This window comes from Artemia franciscana, unplaced genomic scaffold, assembly GCF_032884065.1.
Source record: "Artemia franciscana unplaced genomic scaffold, ASM3288406v1 Scaffold_1633, whole genome shotgun sequence".
Classification (NCBI taxonomy): domain Eukaryota; kingdom Metazoa; phylum Arthropoda; class Branchiopoda; order Anostraca; family Artemiidae; genus Artemia; species Artemia franciscana.
In genome coordinates this window covers 24,342-49,813 of record NW_027062895.1, presented here as the reverse complement: position 1 = coordinate 49,813, position 25,472 = coordinate 24,342, and the positions used below count along the sequence as shown (strand labels likewise).

Below are 25,472 nucleotides of genomic sequence, written 5' to 3'. Positions count from 1 at the left end.
AAAATATGAAAAAAGAAAGCAAAGAATAAATACCCTTGCGGCTAGAGGACACGCGAAAGAGAGCAACAGAACGTGTCAAAAATGAGAGTGAAGAAGAAAGAAATATTTTAGTAAGTAAGTAAGTATGACAGCACTAGATAATCAAGGTCCAAACCGGCAATACTGATCTCCGTTTCGTGGCCCTTCAGCCAGGAAGTGCAATGGGGGTCGGGGGTCAGCCATCCCGTGATTTCGCTCACCCTTCCTGTTTACCTTCCCTAGATTTCGCCAGTTACCGATTTATAACTGGGTCGACTCTGGCTAAGCTTACAGAGTCACGCCACTGACCCTTCTCCCAAATTAAATAACTGGCTACAATAGGGATCGAACCCGTGCCCCTTTGACAAAGAATGTTCAAACCAGGGCGACAACACTTATTGAACCGCCTTCATATGGCCAAATGTACTTCAGGAACCACGACAAAGCTGTTGAAGAACGCCACACACATTCTTAAAATCATGGGATCTCTCGTAGCCTAATGGATCTCTAATAAGAAATATCGTGAAACACAAACAACTTTGCCAAAGGTTAAGACGAAATGCAAGAAGTAGGGAACGACGTACTGCTTCACTGGGACAACAGCCTCCAAATGTGCAGCTCATTTTACTGTGCCAGATGGTGTGTCGATTATAGACAGTTTAACCCTCTTGCATGTCAAAGGTTACGACAAAATGCAAGAATTGGGAAATGGACGTACTGCTCAACAACCTACAAATGTGCAGCTCATTTTACTATGCCAAATGGTGTCGATTATAGACAGTTTAACCCTCTTGCATGTCAAAGGTTACAACAAAATGCAAGGAGCAGGGAGCGACGTACTGCTTCACCTGGACAACAGCCTCCAAACGTGCAACTCATTTTACTGTGCCAGATGGTATCGATTACAGACAGTTTAGCCCTCTTTCATGTCAAAGGTTACGACAAACTTCAACAAGCTGGGAACGGCGTACTGCTACACCGGGACAACAGCCTCCAAACTTGCAGCTCATTTTACTGTGCCAAACGGAGTCGTTTATAGACAGTTTAACCCTCTTGCATGTCAAAGGTTACGACAAAATGCAAGAAGTGGTGAACGACGTACTGTTCAACAGCCTCCAAATGTACAGCTCATTTTACTGTGCCAGATGGTGTAGATTATAGACAGTTTAACCCTCTTGCATGTCAAAGGTTACGACAAAATGCAAGAAGTGGAGAACGACGTATTGTTTCACCGGGACAACAGCCTCCAAATGTGCAGCTACTTTTTACTGTGTCGATTATAGACAATTTAAACCTCTTGCATGTCAAAGGTTACGACAAGATGCAAGAACTGGTGAACGACGTACTGCTCAACAGCCTCCAAATGTACAGCTCATTTTACTGTGCCAGATAGTGTAGATTATAGACAGTTTAACCCTCTTGCATGTCAAAGGTTACGACAAAATGCAAGGAGTGGGGAGCGACGTACTGCTTCACCTGGACAACAGCATCCAAACATGCAGCTCATTATGCTGTGCCAGATGGTGTCGATTACAGACAGTTTAGCCCTCTTTCATGTCAAAGGTTACGACAAACTTCAACAAGCTGGGAACGGCGTACTGCTACACCGGGACAACAGCCTCCAAACTTGCAGCTCATTTTACTGTGCCAATCGGAGTCGTTTATATACAATTTAACCCTCTTGCATGTCAAAGGTTACGACAAAATGCAAGAAGTAGGGAACGACGTACTGCTCAACAGCCTCCAAATGTACAGCTCATTTTACTGTGCCAGATAGTGTAGATTATAGACAGTTTAACCCTCTTGCATGTCAAAGGTTACGACAAAATGCAAGGAGTGGGGAGCGACGTACTGCTTCACCTGGACAACAGCATCCAAACATGCATCTCATTATGCTGTGCCAGATGGTGTCGATTACAGACAGTTTAGCCCTCTTTCATGTCAAAGGTTACGACAAACTTCAACAAGCTGGGAACGGCGTACTGCTACACCGGGACAACAGCCTCCAAACTTGCAGCTCATTTTACTGTGCCAATCGGAGTCGTTTATATACAATTTAACCCTCTTGCATGTCAAAGGTTACGACAAAATGCAAGAAGTAGGGAACGACGTACTGCTTCACCGGGACAACAGCTTCAAACGTGCAGCTCATTTTACTGTGCAAGATGGTGCCAATTATAGACAGTTTAAACGTTTTGTATGTCAAAGGTTAAGACAAAATGCAAGAAGTGGGGAACGACGTACTGGTTCACCGGGATAACAGCCTCCAAATGTGCAGGTCATTTTGCTGTGCCAGATGGTGTCGATTATAGACAGTTTAACCCTCTTGCATGTCAAAGGTTACAACAAAATGCAAGAATTGGGGAACGACATACTTCTCAACAGCCTCCAAACGTGCAGCTCATTTTACTGTGCCAGATGGTGTCGATTAATGACAGTTTAACCCTCTTCCATGTAATGAAATATTCGCTGTTCTTACTCTCAATACTGACCATATTTTTCCGACAAATGAAATGGTAGACCACCGGTTGAGTTTTTTACCCGCTTATTGTTTAATCCAGCTGGAAAGTGAGGTTGGACAGTGGATATGTCACTTCAAACATCTTATGCCAGTCGTCAACATCTAACATGGCTTGAATTAGCAAGGTATTACCCGGCCTCTGTCGGACAGCTATCAATGCTTTGCATTTCGGTGGAAGACATTCAATTTTAGACAAATAGTATGTAGTATGTAGCATTTTGTCGTGTTAAAAGACGAAGTAGCTTAAAAGTTGTACTGCCACCTGAAAAATCAGAAACGACCACATAATGTTCTCTGGAAGGAAGCATTGACAAATTTTTCCCAGGGTAGTTGAATCGATTCAGCATAGCCGAAAATTGTAATAAAATATGTCTTTGAGGATTACTTAATCCCCTACGGCCCCCGGGAGAAGGGCAGCAAGTTGTGAACTTTGCCCATTGTTTACATATACAATTGGTTATTGGGAAGCATACAGACGCTTTCAGGGGGTATTGTTTCTGATGTGGGGGTCAGGGGGAGAAGGTTACGTGAGATGATTTTTCCATGGAGGAATTTTTCATGAAGGAGGGTAATTTTTCTCGAAGGGGGCACCGGAGTTTCCAGCATTATTTAAAAACGATCAGAAATTAAACAAAAAACAAGTTTTTATCAACTGAAAGTAATGAGCAACATTAAAACTTCAAATGAACAGAAATTATTACATATATAAGGAGCGTTCTCTCACTCGTCCATGCCTCGCTCTTTACGCTAAAGTTTTTTTAATACCTTCAAAAGAGCTATATATTCTAATTAAACCCTTTGTGATTCGGGGACAAATCTTAAAGAATTGGAACAAAATTTGAGCTTGTCTTTCTAAAAAGATGTTTTTGTAGATAATTTTTAAGTTTTTAATCTTGACTAATGTTAATAATATCCTTATTAACGCATAGCTTAGATGGCAGTGTCTACCTTTCGCTAATTTGCTAATAATTAATATAATTTTTTTTAATAGACCCGAATGAACTGAAATAGAAACCGCTAATTTCCTAGTCGTATCTTTCGAGGTTACGATGTGTCTCTGACCGATATCGGGGGGAGGGGGAAGGGTCCAAAGTTTTTGTCATCAGGGTATATATTGGGAAGAATTATTGGATTTCGTTCCAACTTATTTAAAAATAAAAATTAAGGTCCGAGTCATACCACATCGGAGTCTGGGTCAATTCAAGCTCTTTAAGGTACAGGCTAATATAAACTACGAGCCAAAGGGTATAAAAAGGGTATACAAGCTACATCCCACAAGCTATAGGATATTTACAAATAGAAATTAGAAGAAGATAAACTTACTTCTTCGTGTGTCCAGGAAAATATCTAATGTACTTGTTATCATGAAGAGATAAATATCGAACCGTATCTGAAAAAAAGGGTAAATAAGAATCAAACCATATAAGCACACAGCTTACAGGCAGTTAAAGGTTAACGCTGAAATAATTACATAAAAGCGAAAAATGGCATATATAACAAATATGTTTTCTAAAGCTATTCAATTAATAAAGATGCTATTTTAGGGTATCCACAACGTGTTGGCCATTTTGTTCTTAAAATAAATTGTCAATTTGTTTAAAATAAAATCCTACTTAAATAAAAAAAAACTGAAATATGAAGTCCAGTAAAAGAAAAGATGTCAATGTTCATTGCAGACCTTCCGAGTTGTACAGCCTGATAGCTACATGATTATCTGATAGGCTATTCTAGGAAAAAGAAACTCAATTCAGATTAACAAATTTGGTAGCTTTTTTAATGTACAATAATTCAAAAGAAGATTCAAAATAGGTGCAAACAAGTCAAGCTTTATGCTCTATTTAATAGAGCATTATTTTCTAACACACAAAAAGTATAAGCATCTATAGTTAAATACAAGCACTATATATCATTAAACATATAACAATTATAGACAGTAATTTAATTCCAGTAAAAAAAAAATCAGTAAAATGAGTAAATCGTCATGGAATTCGTCTTTACGGCTGATTAATTTTACACTTATGAGAAAGGTCGTATCCAGAGGGGGGGATTGAGTTTGAATCCTCCAAACCAAAATTTTTGTCCGACTCAAAAATGCATACAAACAAATTTTTGAAAGGTTTTTTAAAAGTTACTGTGCAATCTGTACTTCTTTACTTCGTATTTCTCTTTGATTGGCTGAAAAATTATCTTCGCTGTTGTTTGGCTTTATACTTCGTCATTTCTTCTTCTTCTTTGTTTTGATGTAGCATGATAGTCCTCCCCTCCAAGCACAAACAAACATATCAGAAATCGGATAGGTTGTCACATCAATAATTTGAGACTTACTGTTTCATTAGTCGAGCATAAATTTGTCATTACCAATCGATTAATGCATTCTTACTCTTTTTTGAAAGTTGGGATTTTTACATTTGTATTTTTATTTGATCAAAACCTATTGATGCATAATCAATGCATAATTCTCAGTTCCTGACATAACTTTAAAGTTGGAGATTCTTCACAGACAACTCTCCAGTACAGCTTCTGCGCGCCTATCCCCTCGCCACCGTCTTATCCGTTTTTTTCGTTGACTTTGTGTATGTATTTGTTTTTCTCTTTGTGTTTTTTGAAATTTCATTTTTTGTGTGTATCTAATATTCATTTTTTTTTCGTAGCTCGTTATTTTGTGTGTTTATTTAATTTTTTGTATTAACGTAAAACATTTCTATTGTCATTCCTTTTCATTTTTGTATGTTTTGCTTTTTTTGTGTGTATTTAGTTGTTTGTACTCCACATTTTAATACTTTTATAGTGTTGTTGTGGGTAAGAAATAAATTATTATTATTATATTTAATAGTTGTAATCCTATAGTACATAAACAAGTACATGTATAAGCATGTAAATTCAAATTCAAATTCATTTTATTTAAAAAACATTCGACGGACAGAGCCGATTATTAGTTTTTATTGTCATACACACACAAAAATTCGTCGACAAGTCAAAATTAACATTCACAAAATTAATAATATATACAATTAACAATAATAATTGTCACATACACACGAAAATAAGTCAACAAATATACACAAAATTATAATAATACAATTAACAACAATAATCCGGATTAAAAAGTCGATCCAGCATTAAACAACTTAACAAACGAGGGCACAAAACTAAGCTCATAACGAGCATGTGACACAGTCACAGGTTGAAGTTTTGGTACAGGCTCTGCAACGGCCCTGAGTGGCCTTACCCGTGCCGGTTGATGTTGGGGAGGAAGGATATTTCGGTGTATAGGGCTGGACAAAATTTTATTACCAAAGGATAGGGCTAGTTTTAAACGACGAGATTGAAGGGTTTGAAGTTGAAACTGATTAAGGAGGGATATGTACGGTATTTTCGGGGCTTTTGAGATTACTAGGAGGGCACGGTATTGCACCCTCTCAACCCGGTCCGACTGTTCCCTAGTTAGCCCGAAATGCCATACAGGGCAACAGTATTCAAGTGTGGAACGTATAAAAGAGAAATAGATGCGTAGGAGGTGTGGTGCAGGGATTCCATGGCGAGCCAACAACTTTAGAGACCTGATAGCCAAATTAGCTTTTTTTAACATGCCATCAACATGTTTATTCCACTTCAGATCTGAAGTGATATGAACGCCGAGCAGTTTAATTTCGGTCACGTGACTGGCGCTGGGAATAGGTGGATTAAAAACTGGCGCAGATTTTAAAAAAGAAAATGTTAAAATTACAGATTTATCAAAGTTGACAGTCATTTTGTCCACCTTTGCCTCTTGACATATATCTTTCATTAATGAACCTGCTCTGCTTGGTAGGTTTTTCCGACAACATTCAATGAGCGACAGATCGTCGACATACTTCCAGCGATCGTCCAGTGTTGTTGCCAAATCATTTATTATGACAAGAAACAAAAGTGGTCCCAAGAGGGTACCTTGGGGAACTCCACAAAAAATGGGCAGTGGGTCGGAGTAGGTGGACTTATATTTTGTCCGTTGACATCTACCAGAAAGAAAACTAGCAATTAAACGTACAAGGAATGAATCTACACCTAGTCCAAGAAGTTTTTTTACAAGAATTTTGTGGCAAATTAAATCAAAAGCTTTTCTTAGATCTATTGCAATAAGATTAATCCAAGAATCTGGTTCATCGAGTTTTTGCAAAATACTGTCAATTATACTTACTAAGTAATGAGATGTAGATGTATTTGGCATATTTCCAAACTGCCTTGGATCAATTTTGTCCAGAATACGGTCTTTCAGCCATGCTGCAACAAAACTTTCATACACTTTGCTAAAAATGGGTGTCATAGTGATCGGTCGGACACCCGAAAAATCATTGGGCGCATCTTTTTTTGGTATTGGTGTAATGAACCCATTTTTCCAAATTGATGGATACTCACCTGTTTTTGTCACCTGATTAAAAAGGAGTGTTAGGGGGCCACTAAGATAATCTGGAAATGCTTTGATGAGATCAATGGGAATATCTACAGGGGTAATGCTTGTTCTTTTAAGCCTTTTTAATTTGAAAAACACCTGGGACTCTGATATCAAAGGGAAATCAAAAGACTCAGGAGGAGGGGTGGGTATTCCCACGCTCAGCAAAGGCGGGAGGGATTGCACAATGTTACCCAGATGTTTATGTGATTGTAACCTATTTAGGACGGTAGATACCTAGGCTAAGAAACGACGTTTGTATGCAGTTAACTTAAGGCGTTAGTAAAAAGAAACACTTTTAGGAAAATATAAAACCTAGCACTTTTCTTTAAGCTAGTGTATATTTGGCAAATTCACTTAAAGACAAAGGTGCTTGTTATGCAATTTTTTACCTATGTGAATTCATTAAGGATGAAGTAAATTTGCCAAATATACACTAGCTTAAAGAAAAGTGGTAGGACCGAGATTCAAAACAATACCTGTGCTGTTGGATGCACAATGCTCCCGCTACTAACTGGAGGGTTCTGACGACTCAGGCAGTTCTCAATTAATAATCCATGAATGAAAATTTGACCGAAGTTTCCTCTCCCATTCCTAAAATCACACTGTTCTGCTCTTAAAACTTTATCTACAGCATCTCTAAGTTTAAACAGTATCATCATACTAAGCAATTTGCATCCTATATGAACTAAGCTAATACCTCTATAGTTACCAAAATTCTTGTCACCTTTCTTGTGAAGGATTTAATTTAAACCAACCTAAAATGTTTAGGTACTTCCCCTTTTGTGAAGTCATATTCGTAATTTGCAGCAATATATCTCTTACTTCTCAGCCACCCTATTTAACAAAACTCATTTACCACACTGTCAGCACCAACGTCGTTACTAATTTTAGAAATTTATTGTGAAACCTTTAATTCTGCATTCTTTTCTATGTCATTTCCTGCAACTCCATGATGGTTTAGCATATTCTCGAAATGTCCTGCCTTTCTTTCTTTAACTCTTTACTTATTACTAATTTAATCAATCAATCAAAAATTTTTTTACCCCAAAAAAAACACAAGGGTTCAACACAGAGTAGATGAGATGACAAAAAACAACAACAAAAAACAAAACAAAGAACAAACTCACAAAGAGATATATATTCTACAAAGATTAGATTCTAATATTTCTAGAAACACATAACAGGATGGAGACTGTTTGTCCTATAAAGCTTAGAAAAATAGCGACCACAACGCTTCTCAGACACGGTTAGCGGCTCAGTTAACCAATAGGCTGACACTAGTCTTTTGTTTGTAGCCCATAGGCGTACACACAAGAGAAATTTCGCAAAATGAAAATATAGAGATCTAATAGTCTTTTTATCAGTAGCCGTAAACACATTCCAAAATGGAGTCAATGCGAGGACATGAGGCATCGCAAAAGCGTTGTACACATGGACAAGAATACGCCTGCTGTAGCTAGCTTCACACCAAACGCTTTTCTAAGTTTCTCACTTAGATGAGAGATAAGGAGAGCCCTTGTCGTTTTTACACTATCCCCTATCGGGAGACCAAGATACTTAATACAAGCAGATAACTGAACACTCTGATTTCCTAACTGTACACATCCAACATCACCGACAGATTTGCCAAAAGCAATACTAAGCAGAGAAAAATTTTCCTCCACAGACGATAAAATTCTACTTAAATTCAGGATATCGTCAGCGTAAATGAGTACGGGAAGGTCCAAACCTTTAAAAACAAAACTAATTCTAGCCTTATTCTGGGGTGCAACCACACTATTACTATACAATGATGGCGAAGTTACGCTACCCTGGCGGATTCCTTTCCAAACTCGAATTACGGCTTTACTCATTACGTAGCCATGACCAGTAGGTACTTTCACAACAGCACATAATCTTGCATACAGATTTTTAAATACCCACACAAATGAACGATTGAGACATCGCTGTCACGCACTATTCAGCAAATGGGAATGTACACTAGAATTAAAAGCACATCATGTGCCGCAAGGACGAGAAACTCGCCACTATTCTCTATATCCATCAGAACGTTGGCAAGTATATAATCCTAGTGTTCCCGACTATAGCCCTCCTTAAATCCAAACTGATGGCCAGGAGTTGAACATGCCTTATTTACATCCTTAATGACTAATAACTCCAGAAATGTACATAGAAAAGAAGAAACTGTTATAGGTCTATAGGAACAACATGGCCGGCTATCTTTACCTTTTTTCGGAACAGGAGTCACTGTACCAACGCAAAAAGAATCAAAGACAATACCAGAATTCAAAATGATTTGATAAAACAAATGTAGATACTGCAGCATCTTATCACTTGCATGTAATAGATGAAAACCACATTATTGATCGTAGCCACGCGAGAACTTTTTTCGAAGACGAATGATAGCACTATAAATATCAGAGGCTGTGACTACGAAACCAATATCTGATTGAGTATCAACTAGACTATCCACTAGTAGTGATTCATAGCGGGTTTCTAACACTGGATCAGGAGGAGAAAATCCGCAGGTGAAATGGTTGGTCCAGTCACTCTCACTTAGCAGCTCTGAAGCGATATCTTTTGACTTTTTCCCACAATGAATCTCTAGATTCCATTTGCATTAGTTGCAACACGTTCCATTGTGGCTCCATTCCTATCGTTAACTTTGGCTGGTCAGGTTTCGTCATTCCTTCTCAAATTTTAAATATCCAAATACAACATGTTACTATTATGCCATCTGGCCATGTCTCTATTATGCCTTACTATTCTTAAAATCTTCAGCAATTTTATCTATGGTCTCAAATTCCCACCTCCTTAATTCATACTTTAGGTCTTATGCTTTTTCTCCTTTCTTATCATTTTCGTACGATCTGTCATTGGAATAATTTTTGTGGAAGCCCCTCATCTTTTCTACTAAACTTAAAGCATGCTTTCTAAAATTGTTACTATTATGTACTTACTATATTATATACTAACTGTTACTATTATTAGTATTATATACTAATACAACATGTTACTATTGTGCCATCTGGCTGTCTCTTCCAAATCCTCAGCAATTTCATCTATGGTCTTAAATTCCCACTTCCTTAATTCATATTTTAGGTCTTATGCTTTTTCTACTTTCTTATTATTTCCATACGATCTGTAATTTTAATTCTTGTAGAAGCCCCTCATCTTTTCTACTAAACTTAAAGCATGCTTTCCGAAATTCCTAACGCTAAAATTAGAAAAAAAAAAATCAAGACGTGAAACACTGAAAGTACATAATAAGCCACTGCATAATTCCCAATTAATATCAGAAAATCACCTAGTAACAAATAAAGTAATAAAATAGAAGTAATGTTTAGCAATAATTTGGTAATATTTCTAAGCAATACCATGTATTCAGCTAATTACAAATATAGCGAAACAACTATTCCAGAAAACAACTAGTTGGCTTAAAAATATTAACCATCAATTTCGGTAAACAATCCCAAGCAATGCCAGGTAGTCAGCTAAGTACAAATAGAGCAACAAAAAATATATAATATTTACCGTCAATTTTTGTAGAGGCATGGATTGCAGTATTTCTGGTATGTGTGAAATGGATTAAGTCTACTCCATACTTTTTGCTATTAACAGTCCGTTTTTGCCTAGAAATAAATTATATTGTAATATCATATTAGCAATAAAAATGTAAAAGAGAAGCGATACAGAGTGACTGTTAGCAATAACGTCTGAAATAAAATAAAAGCACAGCAAGCTTCATATTGCCTTTTATTGGGGAGCACATTTACTAACTATTAGTTTTGTATTTGAAGGATAGGCAACTCTTCCAAAACTAATACAGACTTTTTATTATGGACCTACAGCTTATATCTAATTACTAGACCTACCGCTTATCTCTTCATTTACTTCAATCCAATAGAGAGGACAAAAAACAAAATTCAAACAGGTAAAATTCGAAACCCTAAAAAACGGAATTTTAATAATCCCTTTGACTGGTATAGTTTTTCCAGGAATGAGATTTGCCAAATACCTCTTACCCTTGCATCAACAACCGGAATCAAAGTACCACCTTCGTCGACTATGTTGAGAGAAAATGATAAAGAGATTGTAGAGTTTCATTCTTCCATTAAAGTACATATGAATACATATTGCGCTGTCTTTTTAAATAAGCCTCTCGATTTACAGGCAATTGCTGTACCACAAGGTTATGAGCTCTACACAACAATTACGAATACTAAATGTTGGCAATATAGAAAAATTTCACAACTTTTGGTCCTTTCATCAGGGGCTGTGGGAGTTTTGTTGTCCCCAATGGCATACTTAATGGACCAAACAGCTATTTTGAACAAAATGGCTATCTCAAAGTTTTGATCATAAGATTTTGGGAGAGGGAGCTCGGGGGTGAGGGAGAGAGGCTAGCTTTCCTTAATCTTTTTGTTCACTTAAAAAAGGTACTAGAACTTTTGATTTTCATTAAAATGATCATTCTACTGATTTTCCAGGATAATTGGTTAGGTATTATTCTCCTATAAAATAATTTTAATTGCATAACATACAACTCTTTCCTCATGGACTATAGAGGGCCGTGCCTTGATCAGTTATCTTGATCAGACAACTCTGGGGAGGGGGCTTGAGGGAAGACGGGCGACGGGAAAGCTAGCCTCTCTCCCTCACCCCCGAGATCCCTCTCCCAAAATCTTCTGATCAAAACTTTGAGATAGCCATTTTGTTCAAAATAGCTGTTTGGTCCAGTAAATATGCCATTGGGGACAACAAAACTCCACAGCCCCTGATGAAAGGACCAAAAGTTGTGAATTTTTTCTATATTGCCCACTTTTAGTATTCGTAATTGTTGTGTAGAGCTCATAACCTTGTGGTACAGCAATTACCTGTAAATCGAGAGGCTACCAGTTCAAAAACCAGTTTTTCTCTTTTTAAGAAAAAATTAAGAGCTACGACTTGAATTTTGATGTAAAATAACACACTGAGAATAGTGAAATTTCTAGGAAAAATTTCTAAGGAAGAGGATTTCTTATATGATTGGAAAATGTCAACAGGAAATTTCCTTATAGGATTTTCGGTGATGATGGAGCTATCCAGTGGGTATTCTCTAGGTAGGTAGGTAGGGATATTTTATCTGAGAAGAGCTTTACTTTAGAGACTTTCCTGTGGGAGAGAGAATTTCCCATGGAGGAAAGTTTGATTTCCCAGCATTATATGTGAAATAATTAACAGGCCAGGTAATGCCTAAGGATATATATTTATAGGCCAATTTTCTTTTTTTTTCTGAATTGATGTTATGTTACAGTAAGAATTGGGGCTCAATTATTTTTAGCTGAATTTGTACTGTCATTATTTTTCCAAGAGTTGAGGCTGTTGAGAAGAAACATGTTAAGAAAATAATTCATATTTTATAATATGCAAATTTAGTGTTTATAACACATTTTGAGGGCTCTTCTTCCGTATTTTAGTCCCCTCCTCTTTTTTGGTGGAAAAATAGAGCCCAAATTTTATATTTAGAGAATGTTTTTTTTTAATAGGTAGTTGAGTGAAAATGCTCACCACATTTTCACATGTTCGCATGTTTATAACACATTTTGAGGGCTCTTCTTCCGGACTTTACTCCCCTCCTCTTTTTTGGTGGAAAAATAGAGACCAAATTTTATATTTCTAGAGTGTTTTTCTAATGCTTAATTTCGTCATCATTGATTCAATATATGGATAAACAGTGAAAACAAGAGTGGCATATGGCAAAATGCATGGGACATTAAAGTTTTTTGGAAGTTATAGATTTGTCCTTAAAATTTATTTAGTTGCTATAACCTTGAACAATTTTCAACTATGTTATTTTTTAAGCAATTTGTTGAGGAGAGGGTAGCTTCTTCACATATGGAATAATTTATATTTGTTTTAAATTTTAATGTTGCTCCTTACTTTCAGCTGAAAAACTTTTTTTTTAATTTAATCAAACAGTTCGTGGTAACGAACTGTATAGTAAGGAGCGACCCGGCTCAATAGTAAACGAAGCTCTAAACAACGGAATTTCGATACTAAGAGATATATCAAAAGAATCGGACTTTTATGCTGATTTTAAATATATAAGTTTCATCAAATTTAGCATTTGTCACCAAAAGTTACGAGCCTGAGAAAATTTGCCTTATTTTGGAAAATAGGGGGTAATACCCCCTAAAAGTCATAGGATCTTAACGAAAATCACACCATCGCATTCAGCGTATCAAAGAACCCTGGAGAAAAATTTTCAAGGTCCAATCTACAAAAATTTGGAATTTCGTATTTTTTGCCAGAAGACAAATCACGGGTGCGTGTTTATTTGTTTTGTTTTTTTTTTTTTTCCAGGGGTCATCGTATCGACCAAGTGGTCCTAGAGTGTTGCAAGAGGGCTCATTCTAATGGAAATGAAAAGTTCTAGTGCCCTTTTAGGTGACCAAAAAAATTGGAGGGCACCTAGGCCCCCTCCCACGCTCATGTTTTTCCCAAAGTCAACGGATCAAAATTTTGAGATAGCCATTTTGTTCCACACAGTCGAAAACCATAATAACTATGTCTTTGGGGATGACTTACCCCCCACAGTCCCTGTGGGAGGGGCTGCAAGTTACAAACTTTGACCAATGTTTACATACAGTAATGGTTACTGGGAAGTGTGCCGACGTTATCAGGGGGATTTTTTTGGCTTGGGTGTGGAGTTCATGGGAGGATCTTTCCTTGGAGGAATATTTCATGGAGGAAGAGAAATTCAGTGAAAAGGGCGCAGAATTTTCTAGCATTACTATTAAAAAAAACAATGAAAATATAAACATGAAAAAGTTTTTTTCAATTGAAAGTAAGGAGAAGCATTAAAACTTAAAACGAACAAAGATTATTACGCATATGAGGGGTTCTAAAAATACTTTCGCATAAAGAGCGAGGTATTTAGGAGGAGACAAATACTTCGCTCTTTATGCTAAAAATTTTTTAAGTAATTTCAACTATTTGAAATTATAGTCTTTCTGATTCAGTGGTCATTCTTAAAGAATTGGGACAAAACAAGATTTAGTGTGAATAGCGACTTATTAACAAGGGGACCAACCCCCTCATATATATATATAATCAAAAATATAAGAATATAAAAGTTTGTTACGTAAGTTAACTCTTAAGTTACGTATATTTTTTATTAATAAAAACGTTCGTTAAAAATTAAAAGATCTAGTTGCCTTTTTAAGTAACCGAAAAATCGGAGGGCAACTAGGCCTCCTTCCCCACCCCGTATTTCTCAAAATCGTCTGATCAAAACTAAGAGAACGCCATTTAGCCAAAAAAAAAGAATTAATATGTAAATTTCATTTTAATAATTTATGTACGGAGAGCCAAAATCAGACATGCATTAATTCAAAAACTTTCAGTTATTAAACAAAAAAAATAAGTTTTTTGAAATGAAAGTAAGGAGCGACATTAAAACTGAAAACGAACAGAAATTACTCTGTACATGAAAGGGGCTTTTCCTCCTCTACACCCCGCTCCTTGCGCTAAAGTTTGATTCTTTCTCGCAACTCTACTTTTTAAAACAATAAAAAACTTTAGCGTAAGGAGCGGGGTGTCGAGGAGGAAAAGCCCCTTTCATATACGGAGTAATTTCTGTTCGTTTTCAGTTTTAATGTCGCTCCTTACTTTCATTTCAAAATTTTTTTTTTTTTTTTAATTTCTTTATAATACAGAAAGAAAAACAGTTCAGACTAAATTATGTTTCTAGTAAAGTGCAAATAGCACTCTAGCCTTAAGGAGCAATAGCAACACCACACTTACTTATTGTGGTGACAACATCTGAATATATTTCGTGCAAACTATGGGCAAAATTGAAAGTTGTTCTTAAGAATTAAGGACATATTTGCAGTAAGATTTAAGACGCTGGATAAATTAAAAGTGGTTTGATTTGTTAAAGTACAGAGGACATCACAAATTAAATATGATTGTTTGAAATGGTTTACACTGAGATTTTCAGACCAATACGCATACACAGTGGTCGAAAACGGTTCTGAAGCGTGGGGTGCTCCAAATAATGGAGGAAAATTTTCTGAAAAATTCTAGAAAATTTATCTACAGATAGTTTTGGGTACCTAACTGAATAACCATACCTTGAATAGTAGGCTGTACACAAAGTTTGGTACAATCCTGCTTTCTAGGGTTATAATGAGAGAAAGAAGGGGATGGCTAAGGCATGTTCTGTGGACGAAGGATCACAGATAGCCAAACACTGGCCCTCATCAGCCAATTGTGAAGGGTAAAGAAAAACATGTTGTCCTTGGTTAGGGTGGTAGGATCTTGGAAGAAAAGATTTAAAAGAGATAGGGACTTCCCGGGATGGTATAAAGAGGTAGGTTTTGAATGGATGGGATGAAGGAGGATCATATACAGCTGTGTTGGGCTCAAGTGGCTTGGAGCTGCAATGAGTTGTTAGCAGAAGTACACATCCTACAAAATTCAATTTTGAATGATGAATGTCCTTTTTAGTTAGGCAGTTCTGAAAGTAGAGAAAAAAAAAGTTTGGTATGATCCTTTTTTCTAGGTCTATAGTGAGAAAAAGAAGGAGATGGCTAGAGCACGTTCTAGTAGTAGTAGTACACATCCTACAAAATACAATTTCTAATGATAAATGTTCTATGCAGTTATGCAGTTTTGATAGCAGTGGGCACTATTTTCTTTTAATTAGGCATGGGTGAAAAACAAGCTAAAAACATGTGGTATTAAAAAGCTTAACAGTATGTGGCAGCAATGTGGCACCAAAAAGTAGCTTCAACATAAAATATTTTTTACTTTGGTTAGAATTTATTCAAGTTGTAGATGATACACTGTTTTTGAATTCTTTTCTTTGAAAGTGTCTTTGTGAATCAACATTTTGTTATTGTTTAGATTTTTACTAAGTCTTGTCAAATTTTACTAGTTTTTTGCTTATTGTTATTCAGATTGTAATACTGACAGAAATGTGTCAATTCTATGACACAGTAGCCTATTCCACTTGAGAATACAAGCAGCCAAGATTATTAGGCAAGGTCACTTGTTCAAATATGAGTCCAAGCAAATTCAGTTCCCTGTCTTGCATACAAGTCCAGTGCATGCTGTGTGTCATGGGTTAACACAAAATAAATCTGATCTTTCATCCCTGTTCTATGAATATCTGCCTTAGTTCTACCCTAAGAATGATGTATGGATGGATGGATGATGGAGTTATTTATCAATAAGTGAAATGACAGAATATTTATACGGTCCTAAAAACGGCTTGTGCCAGATTTGCCTCTCACCTGGACTATCTGTCTTGGCTTTTTCTACAATAAGCCATGGTTTCATGCCCGCAACTACTTGATTTTAAACAAAAATTAGGCAACTGCTCTATAAACTTCATAAGTAGAAAATTAAAAAAAAAACATTTTAAAAAATGACAGGTTCATATGTCAAAATGACATATGTTCTGATATGGTGGAAATAAACCAAGAACAGAACAGGTGCAAATTGTGAAGAAAATTGGAAATTATACTTGAAGAATTTAGCATATATAACGTTATCTGATTTGACAAGTTGGATAAATTAAAAACTGTATTGGATTTGTTATTAAATACAAATACACTGAAAATAAAATAAGACTTTTTGAATTGATTTAAGTGAAAATTCAAAAAAACCACATACAACTTCAAAAATGTTTGAAAGCTAGGAATTTCAATTTTAAGTTATAAAGATCTCCGCATAGGGAATTGGTGGCAGTGGGCATAATTTTTTTATTGAGGCAGGGGCGAAAAACAAGCTAAAAATACAAAGTGCCAACAAACACAAGAACATTTAGCTTCACTTTAAAGGTGCAGTTGTCTTTGGGGATACAATAATTAGTATACAAGTTTTTCCTGATGGAAAGTATTTGGGAATGTCCTTTAAACTTTATAAGTTTAAAACAACAAATGTTATGATAAAATTATAAATTTTAGGCTTAAACTGATCTATGATGCGTCAGAGTGGCGTCGTTGAGGCGGGTTATCCTCACCCTCAATAATTTAGAAAAAAAATTATTAGACAACTTTAAATCTGATACTTGTTTTCAGTTTCAACTTCCTTCTTTACTTTGAGCAGATAATTTATTTTTTAGTTAATCCATCCTCATTTTCAATTTTAAAAACACGATAAACAGGGGTCTATTATGCCTCCTAATATGTTCCTTATTAATATTTATACAAATATACTGTCTTCAAAACCTTATCATCAACTAATTAAGCAGGCCTAACTAATGGCAAATTAACGACAATGTACTAGGCCTATACTTCCTGTTTCGTCATGTTTGCTTAGGTCAAATTGTTTCCCCAAATAGTCAAGTATCTTTTACTTTCTAAAATCTTTGAGTTCAATATAAGGATTTCTCGTTTTAAAACTTTAAAAAATGGATATGAATACACCCTCTACATCAGCAAATAGGAGAGAAATGGAATCACTGAAAAACAAGAAACCACTGAAAACAAGATTTTTTTCATCAAAAAATATGAAAAGAAATCATCAAAAAAAAAAACCTATAGCCTCAAAATAATTGCCCAAGGATGAGTAACAATATTAGAGTTATATCTGGCGATCTGGGCTACGATCACTTCATTAGAGTCGATAATCCCATACCAACTTGTCACAATACGGTTACTTGTCCATGGTGGAAGCTGTAAGAGGTACTTTAAATATTTATAATACGTAGAGGGCAATTCTTCCTTATCTTCCTTTTGGAATATCCTCCAAAAGGGACTTAAAAATAGATAATGGGGTAGTGCCATTGCATTGTACAGATGGGCCAAAATCCACTGATCAAACTGACACTTATAAACTACAACACAAGTAAGTGGTACCACACTCTTTATCTGTTGTTATCAGTTTTAAAATGCACCACTAGGCAGCCAAGCTTCGCTTGGTGAAGTGAATTTTAGACATGAACAAATATTCAGTCCCCCCCCCCCCCCCTGTTCATAAAAGTATACCTTCCACATGATGATTTACAAAAAAAAACTTTTCTGCATTTTTTCTAGATTTGTTTTTTTTTCAACAAAGATGCAAAGAGGAAGGTAATTTCCAAACTCTAGGTGCAAATTTTTCCTATGCGATTGGCATCCCTGGCAAGTTTTAATTAATGTGAGGTTTCTACCACAATGCTGCCAAGCATTGTTCAGAATTTCCGGATATTTTTAATCAAACAATGTTCAATAGGTAAGTTATAAAGAACAGTTAAATATAAAGATTAGTCTATAAATAAGCCCATAACTAGCTCTCTGATATCCATGTGTCCATCCCAGCCTTTCATTCCAAAAATGTCACCCAAATTGCACCTGTAATGTATAATTTGACACTTTACAACAGCCTAACCAAATCTAGGCATAAACAAAGACAAAGATATATAAGAATTTTTCTTTTATTAGTCCTTAAACAGCTCTCTATTATGTTTCACTTCTCCAATAGCAACAAAGAAAAATACGAGGACATATTGTAAAAAAATGATTTTTTCTTGTTGGAATTTGAAAAGGGTTGCAATTATCCTGTATAAGGTTTCAACAATGGTATTTTAAAGGGTGTACTTTTTGATTTGTAAGACATCATTTTGAAATCATATGCAACTAATTGACACAATTCATTGGACTGTAGGAATATTGAGTAGTTCACTGCAAGATTTTGTCTCCTATGAGGAGGGCAGGAGCTGAAGGAAGTGGAAGGGGGGTATACACTTAAATATTAACAGTAAATATTAAATATTAACCCAAAAATATTTGCAGTACACTACTGTTGTCTGCACCAGATCATTGCTGACAGCCTTAGTAAAAGCAGAGTCCACTACTTAATATATGTTTGTTTGATTTGTGTGCACTGTTTATATATTCTGTAATGTTTTAAATTTAACTGAGTACTACCTTTGCTAAATATTAACCTTTATTCATTACTGTTTGAAGAAGTGTCCTATTGCAGACTTAGACAAGGAATAGGCTATCTTTACTATTTAACTTCTTGGTACTCCCCCTCCCTCATGAGGAGGAAGAATGCACTTGTGGTGCCAGGATTGGAACAGCTGTGCCTGTATCTATTCTGTAAATTATTGATTCAGAATAAGCATGTCTTTAGGCTTAGTGAAGTAAGATGGCTAAACTCTTGGTTCCTTAATCAGTTCTACAAAAACCCACTTTTCCCAGCTCTCAGCTTTGATGTGTTTTATAAGGTTATTGGAAATATAATTTGTATCAATTTCAATTGGTTCTAAAAGCCTAATAAAAGCAATAAAGGGCAGAGTTCCTCACTTTCTTTCTTTGGCTTAGAACTAACTTCATAAAGCAATGGAAAATAGAACAAGAAGAAAAAGGCATTAAGTAGAGATTTAATTCTCATCTATGTCTTCTTATGGTAACACAATCAAATAGTTCATGGTAACAAACTGTAAGTAAGGAGCAACCCAGCTCAATAGTGATCAAAACTATAAAAAACAGAATTTTGATACCAACAGACACATCAAAAGAATCAGATTTTTGTGCTGATTTCAAGTATATAACTTTCATCAAGTTTAGTTATACCCATCAAAAGTTACAAGCCTGAGAAAATTTGCCTTATTTTTGAAAAAAGAGAGAAACTCTTTTCAAAAAGAGAGAAAGAGAGAACCTAAGAGACATATAATCTTAATAAAAATCACATTGTAAGATTCAGCCTATCAGAGAACCCTACTGTAGAGGTTTCAAGCACCTATCTGCAAAAATGTGGGATTTTGTATGTTTTTTGTATAAAATGAAATAGTTGTGGGTATCAAGTCATGGCTAATTGTAGAAAAAGCCAAGAAGATAGTTCAATTGAGAGAGAAGAAAACCCTGGCATGAAGTCCCCCCCTCATTGCTGTCATAACCATCTCCCACTTATGCTCCACCTCTTATGCATGTCACTCCACAATGCTGAACTAGAGTCAAGCTGTTGAGGTTTTAAAAAGTTCATCATGCTGAGTTCTTCCATTATAATAAAAAATTTCAATTATAATGGGAAATTAGCCATTATAATTGAACATCAGTCAGGTTTTCATCTCACCCTGATGAGGTTCTTTCTGATGATTCACTGTTTATCACGCTGGGTTGAGCATACATATTTGGAAATTAGCAAATATATTTGGTCTTAGGCAGGTTGAACCAAGAATTTAGAATTCAAACACGAGACCAATAATTTTAACCTTAAAAGGCAAACCAGCATCTAAAGTCAAAATATGAGAGGAATAGTCTAATCATTCAATGGCATTCAGCATCCATACTTTAAGCAGTGGGCATAAGCTAGATGAGATGATTGTTTGACTGTCTGGTATTTATTAATCAATTAAAAAATTTGCAAAACTTTGGTTTGTGTGTAGAGCATGGTTACTACTGAGGCAACAGTCTATTTTGGCAACAATTTGAGGAAATAGTCTAATGTGGGATTTTGTATGTTTCATCAATGGACATTGGCTATTTTTTAGGGGAAAGCAGGGGTGGTTATTGCCTCTTCAATTTATTTACAAATATAGTAAGTATTAAAAATTGTTATACAAGTATTACAGTAAATAAGTAAATTCCAGCCAACTACTACCTCTACTTTACTTTAATAAAGATAAGATTTAAAAACTACAAAATGATTATAAATGTTAGACTATGTATTTTGAATTTTTGCCCCTAAAATTCTTGTGTCTGGGGAGAGTGCCCCCTCTACCCTATCTATAAACCAAATTAAAGAACAAATTTAAAAATTACTTTTGATTCTGCCTTGGCTTAACAGGTGTATGACAACCAAAATCATCTAATTTCATTTGATAATATATCAATTATTTCCCCCAGTTAAAGGTTTCATACAAATTTTCAGAAAGGCAGTTGAAATAAAGAAGCCTATTCACCTATAGGTTGCCCTCAATAGAGACACTAGAGAAACTTTTCTAAGTCCATTTATTACAAAATAATTAATTCTGATTGTTTTTACATCCATACACAAAATAATTTTTGCAATCAAATACAATCTCTGATAATACCTCACCTGGAGAGCAATTAGCTATTAAATGGGCTTTATATAAGATGATATTGTCAAATGCCATTTAGTCCTGTATTTTTATTCAGTTACCCTTTCACCCTTACTCTGCAAGGGTCATCTTATTTTAGTTTTGTTTTAAAGGTTTTATTTTTATTTCATCTGTCTCTTTCTGCACTGAGGATTGTCAAGCAGATATTTGCATATTTTTTTTTTCACTGGCTGTTATTGTCCTTGTTTTTTTTTTCTTCTTGATGATTTTATATTTTAATCTATAGTGACCAAAATTTAAAAATATGTTAGAAAAAGAAAATAACTGATAAGTGAAGAAGAATTGTCAATTAATACTGATAGCAAATATTATTCCAATTAATCTGAATGACATGAGTTTGTTGCAGAAATGTATTTGTGGAAATTCTGAAAAATAGCCTGAAACCTCATAAGATGGTGTTTCACTGAAAAGAAACTTCACTGTTGGAATTACCATAGCTGAAACCCTTAAGAAGAATTTAAGTCCCCCAACTTTAGCAACAAGGAGAATTAATTTTTTACTAGGATGCAGTAATGTGACTCCTTTTGTTTTATTTGAGAAATAAATATGAAGCACAAGGAAAGTATTTAAAGCCTGCTTCCTTATTATAGTTTTAATTCATTTGCAAATATATGTCAGAAAATTAATAATAAAAAATAGGAAAAGAAAAGAAAACTTGACATAGCATAAAACCCAGCCAAAATAGGAATTTCATTTTCAAAAACTAGAGCAAAAGCAAAAGAGACTGAAAAACAAAATTAAGGTATGACATCTTCATCTTTTGTTGAAATAAAAAGGAAATATCATCCTGAATATAACATAGCACAATACCTAGTACTCAGATAGCTAATTATCACTTCAACAGCTAAATCCCTGTAAAATCCTAATTTTACTGCTCTAAAATTTGATTGTTTTGCCTTGAAATTGTTTTTTTTTAAATAAAAACATAATTAGCTTGAAGATGTTAGCCATAAGCAAAGCTTAATATTTTAAATGTACCAATAGTTTAATCTTGTAAAAAAAAATCAAAGCTAAAGCATAAACCTTGAAAACACTGTCTAATCTAGGACAGGATATAATAATGTTAGAATATACATAAGCCAACACTTAATTGTACACAGGTTTAATCTAAGACAAGTGTTGCAACACATAAAATTGTATTTATAAAGGCTAGGCTGTATGAATAACTGTTATTTAAATTTGAATGTTTAAAAACAAATTTTCTAGTCAGCTTATCCTGAAAAGCTTGGTTTTAACTATCAGACACTCTTAAATACCTAAATCTAGGCTATGTATGTCATACTGAAGATCAGGAGAAAATTATCCACATTCAGGAACAGCAGGTTCAAGGTGTAGTGGCTGGACTCCCCAAAATAAAATATTTGGTAAAATTCTACTTTAGGGACTTTTGACTATTTTGGAAAGGGGTTAGGTTAGGAAAATGAAGCTTTCAGGGACAAGTCTAAAGACCAAAGTAGCCTATGTCACAGGAAGGTATTCTGAAGTACCTACCTCTACCCCCTCTCCCTCTAGAGGGTTCTAACCTTTAAAAATATGTGTGTTATAAAAGTGAAACCTTGCAAAATAGATTTTCTGCTTGAAAAAAGTACAAAAAATTGTTTTTAGCTTCACAATTTTGCTCAATCCCAATTTATAAGGTTTTAAAGATATGCAAATACATTTCCTAAGTTTTGAAGAAAAAAAAACATTGATATGGCTCATAATTCTACTCAAATAACAGGAATTGCATTTTCAGAACTAAATTCAGAGAAAAAGTAACTGGTAACTGAAAATTAAGGTAAAATGTTGTTTTGTAAAAATTTCATTAGGTACAGACTTGTCATGTAGGCAAATTTCAAGGCCCTCTAGAGGGAGAAGGAGTAGAGGTGAGTACTTCAAAATACCTTCCTGGGATATAGGCTACTTTAGCCTGTACACCCATCCCCAAAAGTTTCATTTTCCTATCCAAACCCCTTTCTGAGATAGCAAGAAGTCAATCAACTAGACTTTTGGTAAAATAGTAAAACTCTAGTTGAGTGACTTATTGCTATCTCTTAAAGGGGTTGGTTATGAAAATGAAACTTTTGATCTATTGCTCAAATGAAGTCTAATTGTCAGGAAAGACAAAATTTTCTCCTCTGTAACCTTGCTCTGGTATATATACCAGAGCTCTAACTCAGTGATTGACCCCTTCCAAAGGAAACAATTAAATTCTGAAAACGTTAAGGCGGCTTTAAACAGATTAGTTTGGAGGAGGAGCGTGCGTAGCTGTGTTGGCCTCAGGCGGCTTGGTGCTGCAGTGAGTTATTAGTAGTAGTATACTTACACTCCCTTTTCAATTTCATAGATAACTATTTGATCATCATCACTGCTGGATATTAGTAATTCTCCACTAGATCCAAAATCTAGGCTATTGATTCTGTCTGTATTCTCCCTAAAGACTTTTGCAACCTGAAAACTCTGGACTGTAGAATCAACCAGCTTCATGTTTTGAAATTTTGAATTTTGTCTCCGATTTTATTTATCCGTTTTCTTATCAAAATCCAATGAACAAAATATTGGTTCACCCTCGGCAACGTAACTAGTGACTCTATTTTAGGTAAATGGATCACGGATAGGGTTGCAATAGAATTGCAAAAAAGCTCATACAGAAACAGCTCGCTGTAGCCGTTGAAGCAAGAAGTCTAGTATAAGGTATTAAAACGGTGGAGAGGATTAGGCTAAGCTAACGTCTAGAAGCAAAGAAAAAATATTGAAAAGGTTAATCAATACCAACATATGTTAGCTGTGTTTAAATAGTTATATGATTTGTATTTTGCATCATTAGAGATAGTGAAGTTCGATGCATATTTTTCTGAGAGTTTTGAAAATCAAGCGAAATAATGCTTGAAACCAAATATTAGCTAATATAATAATGAGATTAAAAGGTGCAGTCAATTTTGAAATTGGTTGTTTACTCATTTGTTATGTGTGACTTACCGGTCTAACTTAAGTTGCGTTTGATTCACTTTTCAAGTTGACAGAAACCAGCATTCTAACGTCTATTTGCGATTCCGAGTTAACTTTAAGCGTTCGATTTGTAAAAGTTGACTGAAAGTTAATGATGGGGTAAAGTATTTGAAAAACAAGTAGCCTACATGGAATACAGCTTTTGTGTAGGATAAAATGGGTTGCATCACTATAATTAAACTAAAATACAATAGGAGAGAAAAACATATTTTCCACAAAAGCATCTAACGTAATTTTTGAAATTCCAGGGTAGATTTGCAAAAAGCAACCACGCATAACTATGAGCAAAGGCGGCCTTGCAATTTATATATTAGATAATTCGAAATATAAGGTATGTGACGATCTGTCAGAAAATGTTGAAGGTATTTTTGAATCTTTGCTCATTGAGCTATGTACTTCATCCCAGGAGGTGATAATTGTGGGGGAAGTGTATAGACCGCTAAGTGGTTTTTAGTTGTCTTTTCTTCAACCCTTAATAAAGTAACTGAGTCTATGCATCATCAAACTTGTGAAATAATAATTATAGGTGATTTTAATACGAACCTCCTGGAGAATAACGGCTACGAAACAGCTAATTTTCTTTTGGCAATGCTGATGCATTGCCTCTTACCCACGATCATGATTCCAACCAGAGTTACTGACAAGTCAGCTGCTTTAGTAGATAAAATAGTTTATGGTTGCACATAAAATATTTAAAATGGTTGCACATAAAAGCACCGTGCTGCTTAATAATATTTCAGAACATTTTACTAATATTTGAGATTTGTTAATCCCAAATAGGGTAACTAAGCCGCTGATTCCTACGGTTTCACCATCTAAACTGTTTGAAAAAAAAAATCTTGCTCAGCTTAATGCTAAACTCCAGCAGCTTTGAGATTTTATTGATGAAAGTACAGAATTAGATATAAATTTTAATAAATTTTATATTTTGGGTTAAACAAGCTTTTATTGATACTTGTTCTGGAAATATGAATAAATTGCCATAAAAAAATTCCGACCGGAAAGATTACTTATGGAAGAAATATAAGAATTATCCTTCACCTGGTAACCTGCAACAATTTAAAGAATATAAAAAGGTTTATTAGTTATTGATTAAAATTTCAAAAACCACATATTGTGTTTCTAAGTTTAGTGAAACCAGGAAAAATATGAGGAAAACTTGGGAAACTATTAATTCCGTGATTAGACCAGCTTCCCATATTCCCAATTTTCCTAATAAACAGGTTTGGAATGAAAATATAGTAGAAGATCCCAATTTAGCAAAACATTCTCTCGCTTATTTTTTTGCATCAGTTGGTGGGAATACTGAAGAGAGAATAGCATAACGATCTATTTCTGCTAGTGATGGAAGCATCTAAAATATATGGGCCTTCTTCTCTAAAGTCCATCGTCCTTGAATCTGTAACGGAGATTGTAGTTGCTAGAATTATTTTTGGGCTACACAGCTCTTATTT

General features: G+C 35.1%; 1 protein-coding gene across 1 annotated transcript in view; it reads right to left on the bottom strand.

The window, feature by feature from the left end:
* The window catches only part of LOC136042632 (WD repeat-containing protein 82-like), a 43,869-nt gene extending 20,354 nt beyond the window's left edge, over positions 1–23,515 (bottom strand). The window contains exons 1-3 of the mRNA XM_065727597.1: positions 23,336–23,515; positions 10,506–10,603; positions 3,863–3,929 (exon numbers count right to left, since the gene is read on the bottom strand). Coding sequence (XP_065583669.1) covers positions 3,863–3,929; positions 10,506–10,603; positions 23,336–23,496 — 326 coding nt within the window. The 5' untranslated portion in view covers positions 23,497–23,515. The remainder of the gene's footprint in view (positions 1–3,862; positions 3,930–10,505; positions 10,604–23,335) is intronic.
* Positions 23,516–25,472: the final 1,957 nt, after the last annotated feature.